The 15,912-nt window shown below is 39.6% G+C and overlaps 1 protein-coding gene across 6 annotated transcripts in view; it reads right to left on the bottom strand.

Annotated features, from left to right (window-relative positions):
• Nucleotides 1-3,723: 3,723 nt before the first annotated feature.
• LOC117288149 (coronin-2B-like) overlaps nt 3,724-15,912 on the bottom strand; it is a 38,895-nt gene continuing 26,706 nt past the window's right edge. For 5 of the 6 annotated variants that reach the window (XM_033768860.1, XM_033768862.1, XM_033768859.1 and 2 more), the window contains 9 exons: nt 14,604-14,720; nt 13,646-13,798; nt 12,034-12,198; nt 11,381-11,500; nt 10,485-10,589; nt 9,040-9,252; nt 7,415-8,317; nt 6,666-6,692; nt 3,724-4,911 (listed from right to left, as the gene is read on the bottom strand). In XM_033768860.1, coding sequence (XP_033624751.1) covers nt 4,783-4,911; nt 6,666-6,692; nt 7,415-8,317; nt 9,040-9,252; nt 10,485-10,589; nt 11,381-11,500; nt 12,034-12,198; nt 13,646-13,798; nt 14,604-14,720 — 1,932 coding nt within the window. In that variant the 3' untranslated portion in view covers nt 3,724-4,782. The remainder of the gene's footprint in view (nt 4,912-6,665; nt 6,693-7,414; nt 8,318-9,039; nt 9,253-10,484; nt 10,590-11,380; nt 11,501-12,033; nt 12,199-13,645; nt 13,799-14,603; nt 14,721-15,912) is intronic. The other variant, XM_033768864.1, reaches the window with a different exon arrangement.

Here is a 15,912-nt window from a genome sequence, read left to right as displayed (position 1 = left end):
GAGTCTAAGAGTCTAATATACATGTGCATGTACTCGGCCCAATTTCATAGAGCTGCTGAAGCATAACATTCTGCAAAATAATCCATGCTTAGTAAAATCCTAATACTTGCCAAGACTCCACTCAATTGTAATGCTAAGTAAACAATAGCTAACAATAGCTCAATACCAGTCACAAGCAATGTATATGGCATGACATTTTGGCCGGTAACATGTGAAAAATAAGCAAGCTATTTTCGTGCTTAACCAAAATTTTTGCTTAAAGCAGTGGACACTATTGGTAATTACTCGAAATAATTATTGGCATAAAACCTTTCTTGGTGACGAGTAATGGGGAGAGGTTGATGGTATAAAACATTGTGAGAAACGGCTCCCTCTGAAGTGCCATAGTTTTCGAGAAAGAAGTAATTTTCCACGAATTTGATTTTGAGACCTCAAGTTTAGAACTTGAGGTCTCGAAATCAACCATCTAAACGCACACAACTTCGTGTTGCAGGGGTTAATTTTTTTTCATTATTATCTCGCAAGTTCGATGAACGATTGAGCTCAAATTTTCACAGGTTTGTTATTTTATGCATATGTTGAGATACACCAACTGTGAAGATTAGTCTTTGACAATTACCAATAGTGTGATTGCACATGACGTCATTGAACACCATCTTTGATGGAAACGTAAAGGCACTGCACACGACTCTATCAGCCAATGATAGCCTTTCACGCAAGTGGTCTAATTTAAAGAAGGGAAATGACCAATTCATTTTGGTACAGGGGTGTTTTGGTTCATAACCGATTTTCAGAGCGAAAGTTTAAACATGACGCTATGGATTTCAACTTATTGATCTTTACATTCCAAGAAAGAATTTTTTTCGTCACTCAAAAAACAGTCAAATTCAAATAATATTGTAAGTCGGGAATGAACCAAACAAATGAAATAAATAATTAATTAAAATTGCAGTTTTTGACAAAGACGCAAGTTAAAGAGGAAGAAAACAAAATTTAGTAATTTCATGTTTTTGTAATAATTGTTATTGAATTCACATCGCATTAATATAATTACTAAGAAGATAGACTTGACCAAATGATTGTCAAAAAGGGCAAACACTCTAAACACTAAACTTTTCACACATTTTGTTTTGCACTAGAGAAACTGCACAATTATATAGATCTCTATTACTGCATATATACAAACAACTACATTTATTTTGCAACTAAAAAACGAATACGTTTGATTTAAGTAATAAATTGCAGTGTTTATGTCTATTGCAAGCACAACTTTAATTAATTGGTTATTATCAACTACGCTGCCTTTCCGAAGCGAACCGGCCCAACTCAATATTGTTTTTAAAAATTTTTTTAGGAAAATTTCAGAGCAAATCAAGGGCGCTTTTTTCCATTTCCAAGTTTAAAAGGCATGCCTGTGTATAGCCTGAACATTCGACGTCACACTTCGAGGCTCGTGAATAACGCCAGAGACCGGCATCAAAACCAGCGTGTATATTCACCTTTTAGACAGAGATACGCACAAATTCTTCACAAACATTACCAGACAAGTACGGTAATGTACTGTATCAATAATACAACACCAGTGGACACGCGTGCGGACGACCAAAAGTAAGCTTTCCATATCTGTGTTTTGATTGGCCAACCGAGGTGACCTCAGACCAATCAAAACAAACACAGCTACGAGCTTTCAGTCACTGCATTTATCCAATGGTATCGTTATACCCAATGGAATCACTGGATCTGAATAGCAGGTACTTGTCTTTATCCTTGCGGATAAAGACAGGGGCCCAGACTATGCTGTGTATGGTTTTGAATATAACATGTCCTATCTTGGCCTCTCTTTAGAGCGAACTGTCATCTTGTTTTTATGGTATAACAGCTTCTCTCAGGGGCCAAGAAAAATTTGCTTAAGCACGAAAATAGCTCGCTTATTTAACACATTTACTGGCCAAAATGTCATGCCATAAACATTGCTTGTGACTGGTTTTTAGCTGTTGTTTACTAGAATAACAATTGAATGAAGTCTTGGCCGGTAATCTGATTTTGTTAAGCAATGATTTTTGTGCTTAAGCAGCTCCATGAAATTGGCCCCTGGGGTCGATTTCACGAAGAGTTAGGACTAGTCCTAGGAGATATACAAATTGCATGGATAGTCCTAAGTTAGGACCAGTAACTGGTCCTAACTCTTTGTGAAACCCACCCCAGGTCTCGGAATGTCACTCTTTGAGTTGTTTTGCCATGGAAGTGCCACATGCTGAATACAAGTAAGCACGATACTTGACTCCATGCACCTAGCCTTTCTTTGTGGCTTGAATAGCTTCGGTGCGAAGTGACTTGCAAGTGGATTCCATGCCTCTGTGTGCCCTTAAAATGTTTCAATAGAAATTTGTATACCCTTTATAGAGGAGCCCTACAATATCAAGGAAGTTGTCTTGCCCTTTACAAAACTGACCAGGCTTATGGTGGGAGAGGGTAAGGGGATGGGGATGGAAAGACAACCATAGCCACTTGATGAGGAATTTTGCAAATTTTGGCTCCAGAAAAAACTTTCAAAAAGCCAAAATCTTTTTCGGTGTAATGATTATGATTAAGTTCGGCCGAACCGTAAGCACTGTACACACAGTGCATTTAAATTCGAACCCACAACATTCTGCATTTTACTGCAAATGTCTCATCCAGAGTTAGGACAGGACCGTCAACCATAGGCCTTGATGAGATCATGAGAAATGGCACATACTACTACAGGAGTGCACTGTGTGTTGAGCTTTATGGTTACATAATAAACCATCAACGCATGACCGTGGCTCGGCCACTGCACTACCTCCATGACTAGGCCACGAGTTAGTCGTGTTCCTGGATCCAATGCGAGTGTTTGCCTTTAATTCTTGAGTGTATTCAACCCCCGCTGGAAGCAACAGTGCGCGACATGCCCCTCCAGCCGAGGACTTTGGTAAATATACCCAGATACAACTGTTTGGTTTGGGTGTATACAGACAAATTTACCCAATAGTGTCAGAGTTTGTGCCCACTATATCTCTTAATGGCTTATAGACTTGGTTTCAAGTCTGCAATCGTGGTTTTCTTTTGCCTGGTGCCAAAGTGTGTACAAACCTTAAAGTAAGGGCTGTGATAGCCAACAGGGGGGGGGGGGGGGGGGGGCAAATGGCTATTGCTTGGGCGATGCAGGCAAAAATATCAGCGATCTCAGACTTGAAGTAAGGTCTAGACATAAAAAGTTAGGGATCAATTTAAGATAATTCCATATTAACATCCTTCAATCTTAGAACTCATTTTTATCTTTGATCAAACTTATCCTATCAGCTCTTCAATATATTTCAACAAAAATATTTACAAATAGAACCACAAAAATAACCACTTTATTTTTTTTTACTCTATGCAACATTTTTCTTTTTCCATTAAATTTGATTTACATTTTTTAAAACACAAATAAAATACCAACTGTTTTTGGAGTCGGTAACAATTTTTTTTTAAGTTGGCATTCAATACAAGTAAAAAAAAAACCGAAAACTTGTTAAAACATTTTCAGCATTACATGACATCACTACAATCTCAATCTACAATACAAAAATACTGCACTTGTAAATCATAGAAGTTACCACTCATAGTCCCAAGTCACACAAAAAGTTAAAAAAGACAGCGTTTTTTCCAATGTCTTTGTGTATAAAGCCTGGTGATGCCAGAATCAAGTGTCTGTAAGTATTATTATTTTTTTGCCATAAACGCAGAATGGCAACACCCTGATCAGTAAAAAGGTAAACATTTACCTTCTGTTAAAATAAAACAAAATATATCAATTGGGAACACCAACACCAGGTCCCACTCACGTCTTTAATTTGCGTAATTACTATAAAAAGAAAACTTTTCGTGGTTAAAAACACACGATTTGGAGTTATTTTTATTCAACTCGCTCTGACCTTATATTTCTTGTGAGTAAGTATTTTTATTTTTATTTTTTAAGTGACTGAGGCATCCATGTTGAAACTTCGATTGTTACGACTGGGAATCAGTATGAGTTAAAAAAATTCAGTCAGGGTAAAAGACAAGCCAATGTTGACAATACTGTCTCCCTGAACATTCCACCACACTGCAGCACAACTAACACAACAAAACTTTTCTTATTTTACAGAACAGCTTGACATGTTGACAAAAAGACTGGAGAAAAGCTTCCCTTTTTAAAAACTACCCCAACCTCATTCCCAGGGGTGATCGATCTCGTCAAGGCATTTTTGTTGTTGTATAACCCCTGATATTGGTTAATTAAAATGAGCCCATATATGGCACATTTTAAATGGGCCTGAGGCCGATCCAGTACTCTACGAACGCTCAAGAACCAGAAAAAACAGGCATCAAGTCAAAGAGCAACTGGTCCCCTCTCATTCTTCATTGATTTCGTGATTTGTCTAACTTTGAGAAGACAGAGAAGGAAGTTACACTTTTAGATGTGGGAGGAGAACCCCAGAGAATTATTCCACAACAACCCACACAATCAGGTAGGGACTGAAATCCCAATCCGCATTGTGACCCTGGCGGGGTTCAAACCAGGGTCCCAGAGGTGGAAGGCAAGTCAAGAAACCACTACACCAGCCCGACCGCCCATGTTCAGGCGAAACATAACTGTTATCTAGTCCTGAAATAACACGTCCTACAAAGTTGGGCAACTTCTAGGATATAATTTTGGAGAATTTGGGATCATTAGGTAACAAGTTTTACTCTGGCGCCCTCTCTTGTTGACCTCCCTTATTGACCTTTGCAGTCACACTTTCAAGCCTCTGACGTCATCGTGAGTTCTTCGATCTCTCTCTCTAGCTGACGTATGCGTTGATCTTTCAACATCAGCTGAGATTTGTACTGCTTGATCTCCTCTTGCTGCCGCAAAAAGGCTTTCCGTAACTTTGGAAACAAAAATACAAACAATCATTATTGGTTATTTTACAACAAGGGTGTACTGTATGATGTTTGAGGCATAGCTCAGGGGTGGATTTCACAAAGAGTTAGGACTAGTCTTATCTCGAGTTAGGACCAGTTACTCGTCCTAACTTGGGACTATCCATGCAATTTGTATACCTCCTAGGACTAGTCCTAAGTTAGGACTAGTCCTAACTCTTTGTGAAATCGACCCCAGGAGGCCCAACTTAGGGATTTAAAAAAGAAATTATGTAGGCCTGCTGTATATAAAAACTGCGGAAAATCAATTAAGCTTAAGGGACCTGTCACACGAGGCAACTTTTGCAGGCAACCAACTGCAATGCATGCTACAGAACCACTTTGGTAGCACATGAGTAATTCCTTGAACAATGTCTTAGGACCCCCAAGAAGAACATGTGAACATTCAAATGTGAATGGCCTTTTTTCATGGAGGTTGCCTGAAACTAGTTGCCTGTAATCTTCCTCATATGACATGGCCCTAACATTAAATAAAGTAAATTTGAGGTGTTTTAAAGTTTAGTGTTAAACTTGTTAAAGTATTTTTAAAAATACACTGAGCCTTCAAGAAAGTACTTTGAATCCCAAGTAGGCAACCCAGATAATATATAACAACCACTAAACTAAATACATGTACATAATACAAAGATTAGGTTAAACTACAAAGACATGCAATTACTTTTAGATCTCTTGTGCACTATAAGCTTCATGCATACATAGTAAAGCTATAACACAGCTAACGAAGACATAAAATACAAACAACATCATAAAAAACAGAAATACAGAATAGATTGTTAAACACCATGCAAGTAGTTTGAAGAATGTTACAGAACTAATTATAACCATGAACCTCATGTATCAATCTTATCCCCCCCCCCCCACCCACAGTCACCCCAGCACCAAAACAAGTTCGTGATGAACATACTATTCAAGAGACAGAAACCCCACGAAAGTCTGGAAAATTTAGAAGACTAAAACTAGAACATCAAACACCAAAAACAAATGTACAAAACAAAGAGGAATTTTGTTGTGCCAGTCAAAAATCTAAACTCAATGCTGTTTGACTGATTATCGTAACATTTCAGGAATGAGCTTCAAACTTTCAGTAACTGTTTTCAGTTACTGTGGCGCAATCAAAATAACAATTCTACAAATATTGAGATAGTACAGTAATATTTCTAAAGTTATTAATAATTTGACAGCTATGCAATTTGTGTAACCGCAAAATTTGAAACTGTTGTTAATTTACAACAATAATAAACAATACAGTATAGAGACTGAGTTATGATTGTCATGCAGAACAATGGGGTATTGTACAAAAACATCAATATTGAACATTTGAAAAACACAATAGGGTTGGCGGTTGGGGGCTGGGGGATAGGGGATAGAGGTTGGTGGCTTGGGTTGTGGGCAAAGGGGTTGGTGGCTAGGGGCTTTGGGCTGGGGTTAGGGTTTGGGGTTGTGGGCTTGCGGAATGGGGATTGAGGGCTGGAACACTGGGGTTGGGGGCTAGGGGTTTGGGGCTTGGGTTAGGACAGGGGGTTGGGGGTTTCGGTCTTGGGTTAAAGGCTGGGGGGGTGGGATGCTAGGGGTTGTGGGCTACGGGTTGAGAGCTGGAAGGGGACTGGGCTAGGGTTAGGGGGTAAAGATGAGGGGAGGGGGATTAGACGACTGAAGAAGGTTTGCCATGCTTGCAGAAATTTCCATCACAGTAGACTCACCACAGTCCCTTCCTCTCCCGGAGATAACTGTTTATTTTGAGAGTGGAATCAATGTCAAATTTGTTTACAAAAGTTTTATTTGAAATCTTGGTTAAGTTGAAACAAATCAGTGCACTACCGAAGTACAACAAACAAAGATCATATTTGAATTTGGCGTCTTTGAACAAGTTTTGGATTTTGACAAAAATTGCACTTTAAGGGTATCAAACACAGTGGCAATTTGCACCATTTTAAGGTTAGAGACTTGTAATTTGTTGTCTGTTTTAATAAAAGTGTTCGCACCTCAACAGTGGTCCGCTGGCCAAACGCCAGTTAAAACACACAAGGACAAGTCAAAATACACTCCAAGTTCTCCCGCTTGCTAGTTTAGTGTTGAAAATCATCCCTATTTAATATGAATTGTGGACCAGTGCAAAAGCTGACTGACCAGTGAACTGACAAGCTAACTGGTCCTGCTGGCCATGAGTCACTGAAAAGGTTATGGGTAAACCCTGAAGGACTCTGTCTTTTGGACATTGAGTGAATCTTGAAACTCTATTTGACCACAGAGTCTCTCTAGACTTCCAAAAGACAAGGGATACTACACTACATAAGGCCCTGTCCGAAATGGTGACTTCGGCTACAGCTAGCTCCGGCTAGATTGCGCCCGCATGCCTATTCTTCAACACTGGTAGATGCGTTGATCTAGCCGCGTAGCTGTAGTTGAAGTCGCTGTTTGGGACACAGCCTTACTGTGTGTCATAACCAACCTGTTCCATGCCAAGATCTTTTGACGTCATGAACTCTCTCCTAATACCAGCGTCTGAGCTAGACCGAGAAGTCTTGGCCATTTCTTTCCCGTCGCCGTTACTTCTCACCATGTCAATCCCCGATGGTCTAGAAACGTCTCTCTGCGAATCCATGCTGATTCTCAGGACCTCTCTCTCATCGGTAGACTGAGTCCGAGGTGACCGGTCGCCACGATCTTTCATTCCCTCGTCCTCGTTAATGGTGTCCGTCAAACGTATTTTCGTGGGCGAGGGAGGCGGGGCACTGTCCAAGGAAGCGGCCCGTCTCCAGCCTCGCTTGGTGTTATCCTCAAACATGGCCATTCGTGATGCGATCGACCTATTCCCATCAGACGGGTTGGCAGATTTATTTGAGCTCTCTGAATGGCTGCTTGTGATTGACGATATCTCGGACAATGTCGACGCTTCTTCCTGAGTTGTAGGCGGGGTGGACTGCACCGATGAAGACACGGTCGGGACGATGTTCTCCTTCTCGACATCTGCCTGCCTCGTGTCTGGTTTACTCGAAGACGACATCTCGACACGTTTTGTGCTGCTGTACGAGCTACTACTACTACGGCTATCGGAAGACCAACTTGGCGTATTCTTCTTCTCCGTGACTTCCTCTTTCTTAGACCAGGACCTCTCAGAGACCCTGTTGTCTGCCTCCTGCTGCGTCTTCTTTGGTGACTTGGTTTTATTCTGAGATATGGACTCTCTGAGGGAGTTTCTGGCTGGTGCTGGTGTTGAGTCAACCTGGGTTCGATTCTCTCCGATTAGGACCATGTTGGGGCAGCTGTCACGCCCTGCGATCCAATCTTGGGCAGAGAGGGCTGGCTCAGTGCTCATTGTATGTGGGTAGATGTCCTCCTGAAAGGCTTCAGACTGATGATGAGGTCAAAAAATAAAAGGATAAAAAAATGGATTTAAATTCAATGCTTCAATTCAATAAACTTTATTCAACATAAAAGCACATTTATCAATAAAGCTACATGAAAAGTGCCACAACTAGAAAAATCAACAGTAAGAAAGTAACATGTATTTCATGAGAAAATACAAAATGGATTATGCATACCCATCAAAAGGACCTATGGTATAAATGCAAAAAATAAACAACTTTTCAAACCAATCAGAATCTTTCTAGAAGGCTTAATTAAGCCAGTGGACACTTTTGGTAATTGTCAAAGACCAGCCTTCTTACTTGCTGTATCTCAACATATGCATAAAATAACAAACCTGTGAAAATTTGAGCTCGATTGGTCGTCGGAGTTGCAAGACAACTATGAAAGAAAAAATCACCCTCGTCACACGAAGTTGTGTGCTTTCAGATGCTAGATTTCGAGACCTCAAATTCTAAACTTGAGGTCTCGAAATCAAATTCGTGGAAAATTACTTCTTTCTCGAAAACTATGTCACTTCAGAGGGAGCCGTTTCTCACAATGTTTTATACTATCAACCTCTCCCCATTACTCGTCACCAAGTAAGGTTTTATGCTAATAATTATTTTGAGTAATTACCAGTAGTGTCCACTGCCTTTAAAGAGCAACAAAAGAAAGCAAAGATGATTAGGATGCAGGTACTCCCCATCCCTTCAATGGGTGACTAACCTTTCTAGGTACGATCATCGAGACTGGTTCACAGATCCCCTTGGAAACATGGAGTTTGTAGAAGCGTACCAGCTCGCACTGCTTCATGTCCATAGCTCGTTTGGGCATGATGCCCAGACCGCACTGAGGCATCGAGGTGATGTACTCGTTGAGACGGAAGATGTTAGGCTTCTCCTCTGGGTTGATCTCAAAGTATCGGATGCTGCCGTCACCCTGATGATAATAATATTAAACAAATATTGGAGTACAATATAGCGGAATATAATCGCAAGGGGAAATCTGGATTGTTCCATTTCTTGAGGCGAAGTTGAGTGAAATAGAACAGTCCGGATTTCAATAATAATCTTGGCAATAATGCCTTAAAAGCAATCAAAACATACAGTATATGCAGGGGTGAGAGTAATTTCGCACAAAAAAGGTCTGAAACTCGACATGTAGGTTACAAGTTCTGCTGATGTAACCCCTGGAGTTATAGATTCCACTGAGATTTTAGGAACAGTGCTCTCAGCATTAGAAAAGTAGATCAAAGAGCACGTTATATTATTGAAAAAGTAACAGTTGATTTTCGTCACCATCAGGCCGACTTAAAAAGTCTGAATACAGATACAAGTCTGACAAATCTCATCCCTGTATGTTACTCAATGTTAGTACACACAAAGGTAAGCTGCAAAGTGTTCTAATATAGAACCCCAATATTTATCATTATAGCACACCTATATATTTACCAATGGAGGGCTCCTATATTAAATGTTTGAGTGTTGGAACAATGGCAATATTTAGTTTGACACATGACTTTTGTATGTTAGAGGTGTTTTTTAAAAGTTTTTTTTAGTTGCCTTGGTGCTTCTTCAAAAAGCAGACTTTACCTCTTCAAAAACCCCTGACCGAGTGGGAGTGACAATCAAATGACAAGAATTTAAGTGCATTTACTGTATAAAAACAGAGTTTAAGAGGCTAGAAATTACAAAGCAAATAAAATACCATTTTCCAGACAGTTGACCAACCATTACAAACCATTCCACAGTTACAGGTTGGAATTTTTGTTGGTTTAATCCCATTCCACTCGTGGCCCACATGCTCACATACTAGAATATTACATTATAGAACATCATTCAAATAGTACATTTGAAGATACATGTAAAAACACTAGTTAAAGTAAAACATTGCAAACAAATCTTTAAAATGAGAAGGTGAGAAAGTTATGGTCCTGCCATAATAAATGACAACATTAAAACAAATTTTAAAAACAATAGGAAAAAGTACATTTAAAAATCGAAACGTCGAGTTGAAACCAACGGTTCTTTTCAGAACCACCCCAACTCTTTTGAGATAGTCATTACATGGTGTTACCGCAAACCTTTCCATATCCTATTTCCACCATGCAAAGTTTCAAATCCTACTTAGCTAAGTTAAGTTTGATCATTTCTGTTAGACAGCAAGCTCACCTTTCCAGCAATGAAAGCAACACGGCTGTCTGGATCATAGAATAATAACTGGACACCAGTTCCATTGTCGATATCAACCATCTCCACTGGTGCTGACAGGTCATTCTACACGAGGAAAAGAAAAGGGACAAATTTAGATTGACAGTTGTTTCTACAGAAAGGGTGGAAACTGAGCGTTTATAAGAAAAACAAGCAGAATTAAAAACAATATTAATTTTGGTTTTTCCCTTAATACACCGATGAGTGTAAGCGCTGTACACCGAGTTCTGAGGGAAAACAAATCACAGGCAAATTACTCGGGTGAGATTCGAACCCACGACCTTTGCAATTCTAGAGCAGTGTCTTTATCTCTGATGCAAGGTTTAATCTATTAACAGGTACCCGCTGCTAAAATATAGGATTCAAACTGCCTCTAGCTAACAGGCAATCTCGGTCATCTAGGTGGTTAGAGTCTGCTCTAGAATTTCAAAGATGTGGGTTCGAATCCCACTTACTAATTTGCCTGTGATTTTGTTCACAGAGCTCAGGAAAAAGCTGAGTACACAGTGCTAAAACACATTGATGTAAGGGTAAAACCAAAATTAATACTCTTCTTCCCCAATGCAAATTCAATATCTATTAAAAAATTTGCTGTGTCCTAACTGGTGTTTTTGGCTACAGTTACATTGTATGGCTGGACCATCACATCATCATGTGTTGAGGGCATCATTAGCAACACCCTGGGCAGCAGGGGAAGCCATAGCCACAAATTCTGATGATTACAGGGATTGGGGTGGGGTCATGGCGGGGTCAGCATAGGGTCAGGATAGGGTCAGGGTGGGGTCAGGGCGGGGTTAGGGTAGGGTCAGGGTGGGGTTAGGGTAGGGAGATCGGGGTACAATAGGATATCAAAGTACCTGTTTCCACAGTGCTATTTGTCGATTACTCATTCTATTCATCCCCGATGTGACCAAGTAATCAGAGTCACCAGCGAAAACAACCTTAGAACTCTTGGTCCCACTGTGACCATTTCCGATCTGAAAAATAACAAAGACAATTTCAATATCCATCTTACAAAATAATAAGAATATTAGAACTACCAACCAACACCGTAAACAGCAAGAAAACACAACGCAAGGATTGCCAAATTATAACTCCTGAATGCCTTTGCTGGTGACCAACCCACTGAAAAAACAAAATGTGTGGACTCGGATAAGATTGGTATACCTGACACAGTGATAAGAAAGTGTTATTTTGGTGAACAATCCTCAATCCTCCACTATATGGTCACTCAATACCAAACAATTTTATTTCTCATAATTTGTTTTGTTTGGGGTCTTTAATATTTTCTTATTTTTTTTTACGCTGGATGCTTTTTTATCATTATGGCCAAGAATTTGCAGTAAGTGACCTCATAGCACTGAGCCGACGCTATGTAAATCAAAAACATCCTTGCCCTCTCAAAGATGAAAATCAAGGCCTGGAATTTTAGACGCTTAAAGGGCGTTAGGGGATAACTCATGAATTATAAACAATCACTATCACTGAAAACTCAATCAAGAAACCTTACCATTAGAACTTCTCCTGTCCTAGCGTCAAGAATTCTAATCTTTTTATCTTTACACGTTGTCGCTAGTAGATCCCCCATAAAGTTGAACGCCATGCAGAATATTCTGTCCGAGTGGCACTGGATGATGTTGAAGGCCTCTTGTTGTTCAACGTCCCATATGATGATCTGAAAAAAAGTAGAATATAGTAATAGGAATATGTGATCTTGAGTAAATTTCTTGCCTGCATGTAGAGTTCTCCGGTATTTCAATGTTTTTTTTGTTGTTCTTGTGTGTTGTTGCGGTCGGTTAAACATTTCCTTTTTAATATATAGACGGATTGCGATGCGCGTCGTTGGCAGCCACCTTTGATGTAACAATGGATTTCAAAGTGTACGTGCTACGCATGACTCTCAGCCAGTGATGGCTCTTCACGCGTACACATTCATCAAGGATGGTGGCCAATGACGCATGTTGCAATTCGTCTTTTGTGCATTCCCTAATGTGACCATCCACCACCAATTGGCTATAAAGTTGACACTTTTACTGTTATGGGCTTAATGCATTTTTGGAGAGAGTGTGTAATATCAGCTTCAAAATGATACCATCCACATTTAAATCAGACTTTTCTTGACGAAGTTATGATTTCTCAAAGCCACCAATTTTTTTATACAGATTTCTCAAAGTTTCTTGAAAACCCAAACAATTTAATAGGCTCTGCAATATACAAGTGCGACTTTACAGCCCATTGGTGGTGGACGGTCACTAATGTTTATTTTAAAAATATTTTACTGTATAACATGTATAAAAATATTGACACAATTTAGCCATTGGCTACAAGTTCAATTTTAATAAACCATCAATAATAATAATAATAATAATAATAAAGGGTAGCTGTAAACCCTGGGTTCTTCTTGAAGGCGTTCAGCTGGAACCCTGTGGAATAGTGTGAAATTGTGCCGCCATGAAAGTGGGGTAAAAAAACAGGGGCCTCACGTATTCCCCAGGGACAAGAGATATATAGTGTGAAAAGGGCTAGATGGATATACAGCTTCGACCCCCATTTCCCTTCGCAGCTGACAGTGAAAACATTGTAAAGTTTGGATGGAATTCTGTGATACACTTGGGAGAAAGAACAGTAGAGGGCGCTATACAATGTTTATAGTCTCACAGCATAGAATACTACAGGAACCTTATAGCCTGAACATCAGACGTCACACTTAGAAGCTCGTGAATTACGCCAGAGATTGGCCTTGAGCCTACGTCAAGATCTTGGCGGTCACGTGGTATATGGATGTACCATTGATATTGCATTCATTTCGCAGTCAAATTGTACATACATGTAAACATATAAAACATCATTGTATGGAAGTGTTCTGTAATAGACATGTGCATTGTATCCAATGATATCTCAGGGGTGGATTTCACAAAGAGTTAAGACTAGTCTTATCTCGATTTAGGACGAGTTACTCGTCCTAACTTAGGACTAGCCTTACGTTTTGTATATCTCCTAGGACTAGTCCTAAGTTAGGACTAGTCCTAACTCTTTGTGAAACTGACCCCTGGTTCTGTACAACCAACACCTTTCCTTATCCTTGAGGATAAGGACAGGAGACCAGTCTACAGGTACCTTACCTTGTTGTCTTGTCCAGCACTGGCTAGTATACCCTCTGCCGTTGGGTGCCATTCAATTTGTACAACTCTCCTTGTGTGTAGGACCAGATCTGCATTCAACACTGCACTTGACTCGCTGACTATACCGGAATCCGGGATGCCCCAAACTTTGACCTGTTAGAAAAAATCAGGATAAAGTTTAAACTAGGACTCTTTCAGATTCACGTTTCTCCAAAATTGACTCTTGTACATCATCTGGGGCCAATTTCATAGAGCTGCTTAAGCAAAAAATTTGCTTAAGCACGAAAATAGCTCGCTTATTTTACACATGTTACTGGCCAAAATTTCATGCCATATACATTGCTTGTGACTAGTATTTAGCTGTTGTTTACTTAGCATAAGAATTGAGTGGAGTCTTGGCCTGTAATCTGATTTTACTAAGCAAGGATTTTTTTGCTTAAGCAAAAATTTGTGCTTAAGCAGCTCTATGAAATTGGGCCCAGAGACTGCAAATCCTCTTGAAATCAATCTCAACACTAATTATGTACCACAGTTATATAAGCACCAATGACATGTGAGTTTTACATTTAAGATGAGGACAGTTTTCCATGAACAACTTTGTATGTTAGAGGTGTTTTTTAAAAGTTTTTTTTAGTTGCCTTGGTGCTTCTTCAAAAAGCAGACTTTACCTCTTCAAAAACCCCTGACCGAGTGGGAGTGACAATTGATTTGGGGCGAATTAGTGAAGTGTTGCCCTCGTCTTGAAGGTGGCCGTCCAGCCTTGTGATGTAAGGCGATGACTTTTAAAAAACGTTTTGGTTTTTTTTTTAGTAAAAGAGTGGATTGGACTATCATTTGCAGACATAACCCGTTGTTCATAACCATCCAGCCTGGTGAAGACTGGTGCTTGCACTCGCTGTCCCTGCCCCCACTTGACTATCCTCTTAGGAGTTAAGGAACAAGACAAGATGAGACTTACCGTTCCATCATCTGAGCTAGACGCGATCTCATTGTCGTTAAAAGGATTCCATTTGATGTCCAGTACTGGCCCCTTGTGACCAGCAATCTTGTTATTCAGAGCATCTACACGCCCATACTGCAAAGACAAAAATGAAGGGGGAAAAAAAACAATCAAATATTATTTGATATATAATATAACATCAATACACGCGTAAATGCACACCAATGTAAATTATGTGACAACTCAATATGACAACCTGGACCAGTAATAAGGTAAATGACCTTAAAGACACTGGACACTATTGGTAATCTTCTCACTTGGTGTATCTCAACATATGCACACAAATAACAAACCTGTGAACATTTGAACTCAATTGGTTGTCAAAGTTGCGAGATAATAATGGAAGAAAAAAACACCCTTGTCACACAATGTTGTGTGCTTTCAGATGCTTGATTTCGAGAAATCAAATTCGTGGAAAAATACTTCTTTCTCGAAAACTACAATGTACATTACTTCAGAGGGAGCCGTTTCTCACAATGTTTTATACTATCAACAGCTCCCCATGCTAATAACCCGAACAGAACAAGTCATAAAGTCTAGTGTTTTTTCCAAACAGACATTCTTAGAAGATTTTTTAATAACTAAGCTTTTCATTTTTCAAAACTTCTTCCAAAATGTTCAGTATTCAGAATTGATCACTGCAATAACCTATTTTTCTGTAAGTTTGTTTATACCCACTTACAACATAAAATTGATACAGAAAGGCGCTCAATATCAAAATACTGTCTTTAAAAGAACACCCTCCCCCCAATCCCTGATACTCCAAGGACTGATTTTGTTCAGCAATTTCGCACGGCAAACAATTTAGACTGAACATAATTTGTGCAGACTGAAATCACTGAATGCTAATAATGGGTAGCAAATATTGGTAGAGAATAATGGTATTTTTTGTACCATTTTGCTCTGCTATACACATCATGTACAAGGAAAATCGTTCACTGTACCCCTAAGGAGTTAGGACAATACATACAGTAGCGCCTCAAAAAAAAAAACACCAGAAATCAAAGAGCACCAAAAGAAACAAACGGAAATCTAAGATTTTGTCCACAGCCCGAAGCCATTTTCCCCAATTCCCACAGTCTGACCGGTAATAGAATGTGATACACATGGTTTCCTGTTTCCGCCGTCAGCGCCAAAACCAGTCAAATAATGACTCCTAGATTGGTCTATTAGTTGCCACGACGATACAGCCCCAATGCCAGGAATGACTCAAAAGTTAAAGGACAGGGGGGTGATGCATAGCCTTGAGATTTTGCACGTTTCCGTA

The sequence above is a fragment of the Asterias rubens genome, chromosome 3 (genome assembly GCF_902459465.1).
Source record: "Asterias rubens chromosome 3, eAstRub1.3, whole genome shotgun sequence".
Taxonomy (NCBI): Eukaryota; Metazoa; Echinodermata; class Asteroidea; order Forcipulatida; family Asteriidae; genus Asterias; species Asterias rubens.
The sequence above is the reverse complement of the archived record's forward strand: the minus strand, read 5'-3'. Positions and strand labels throughout refer to the sequence as shown.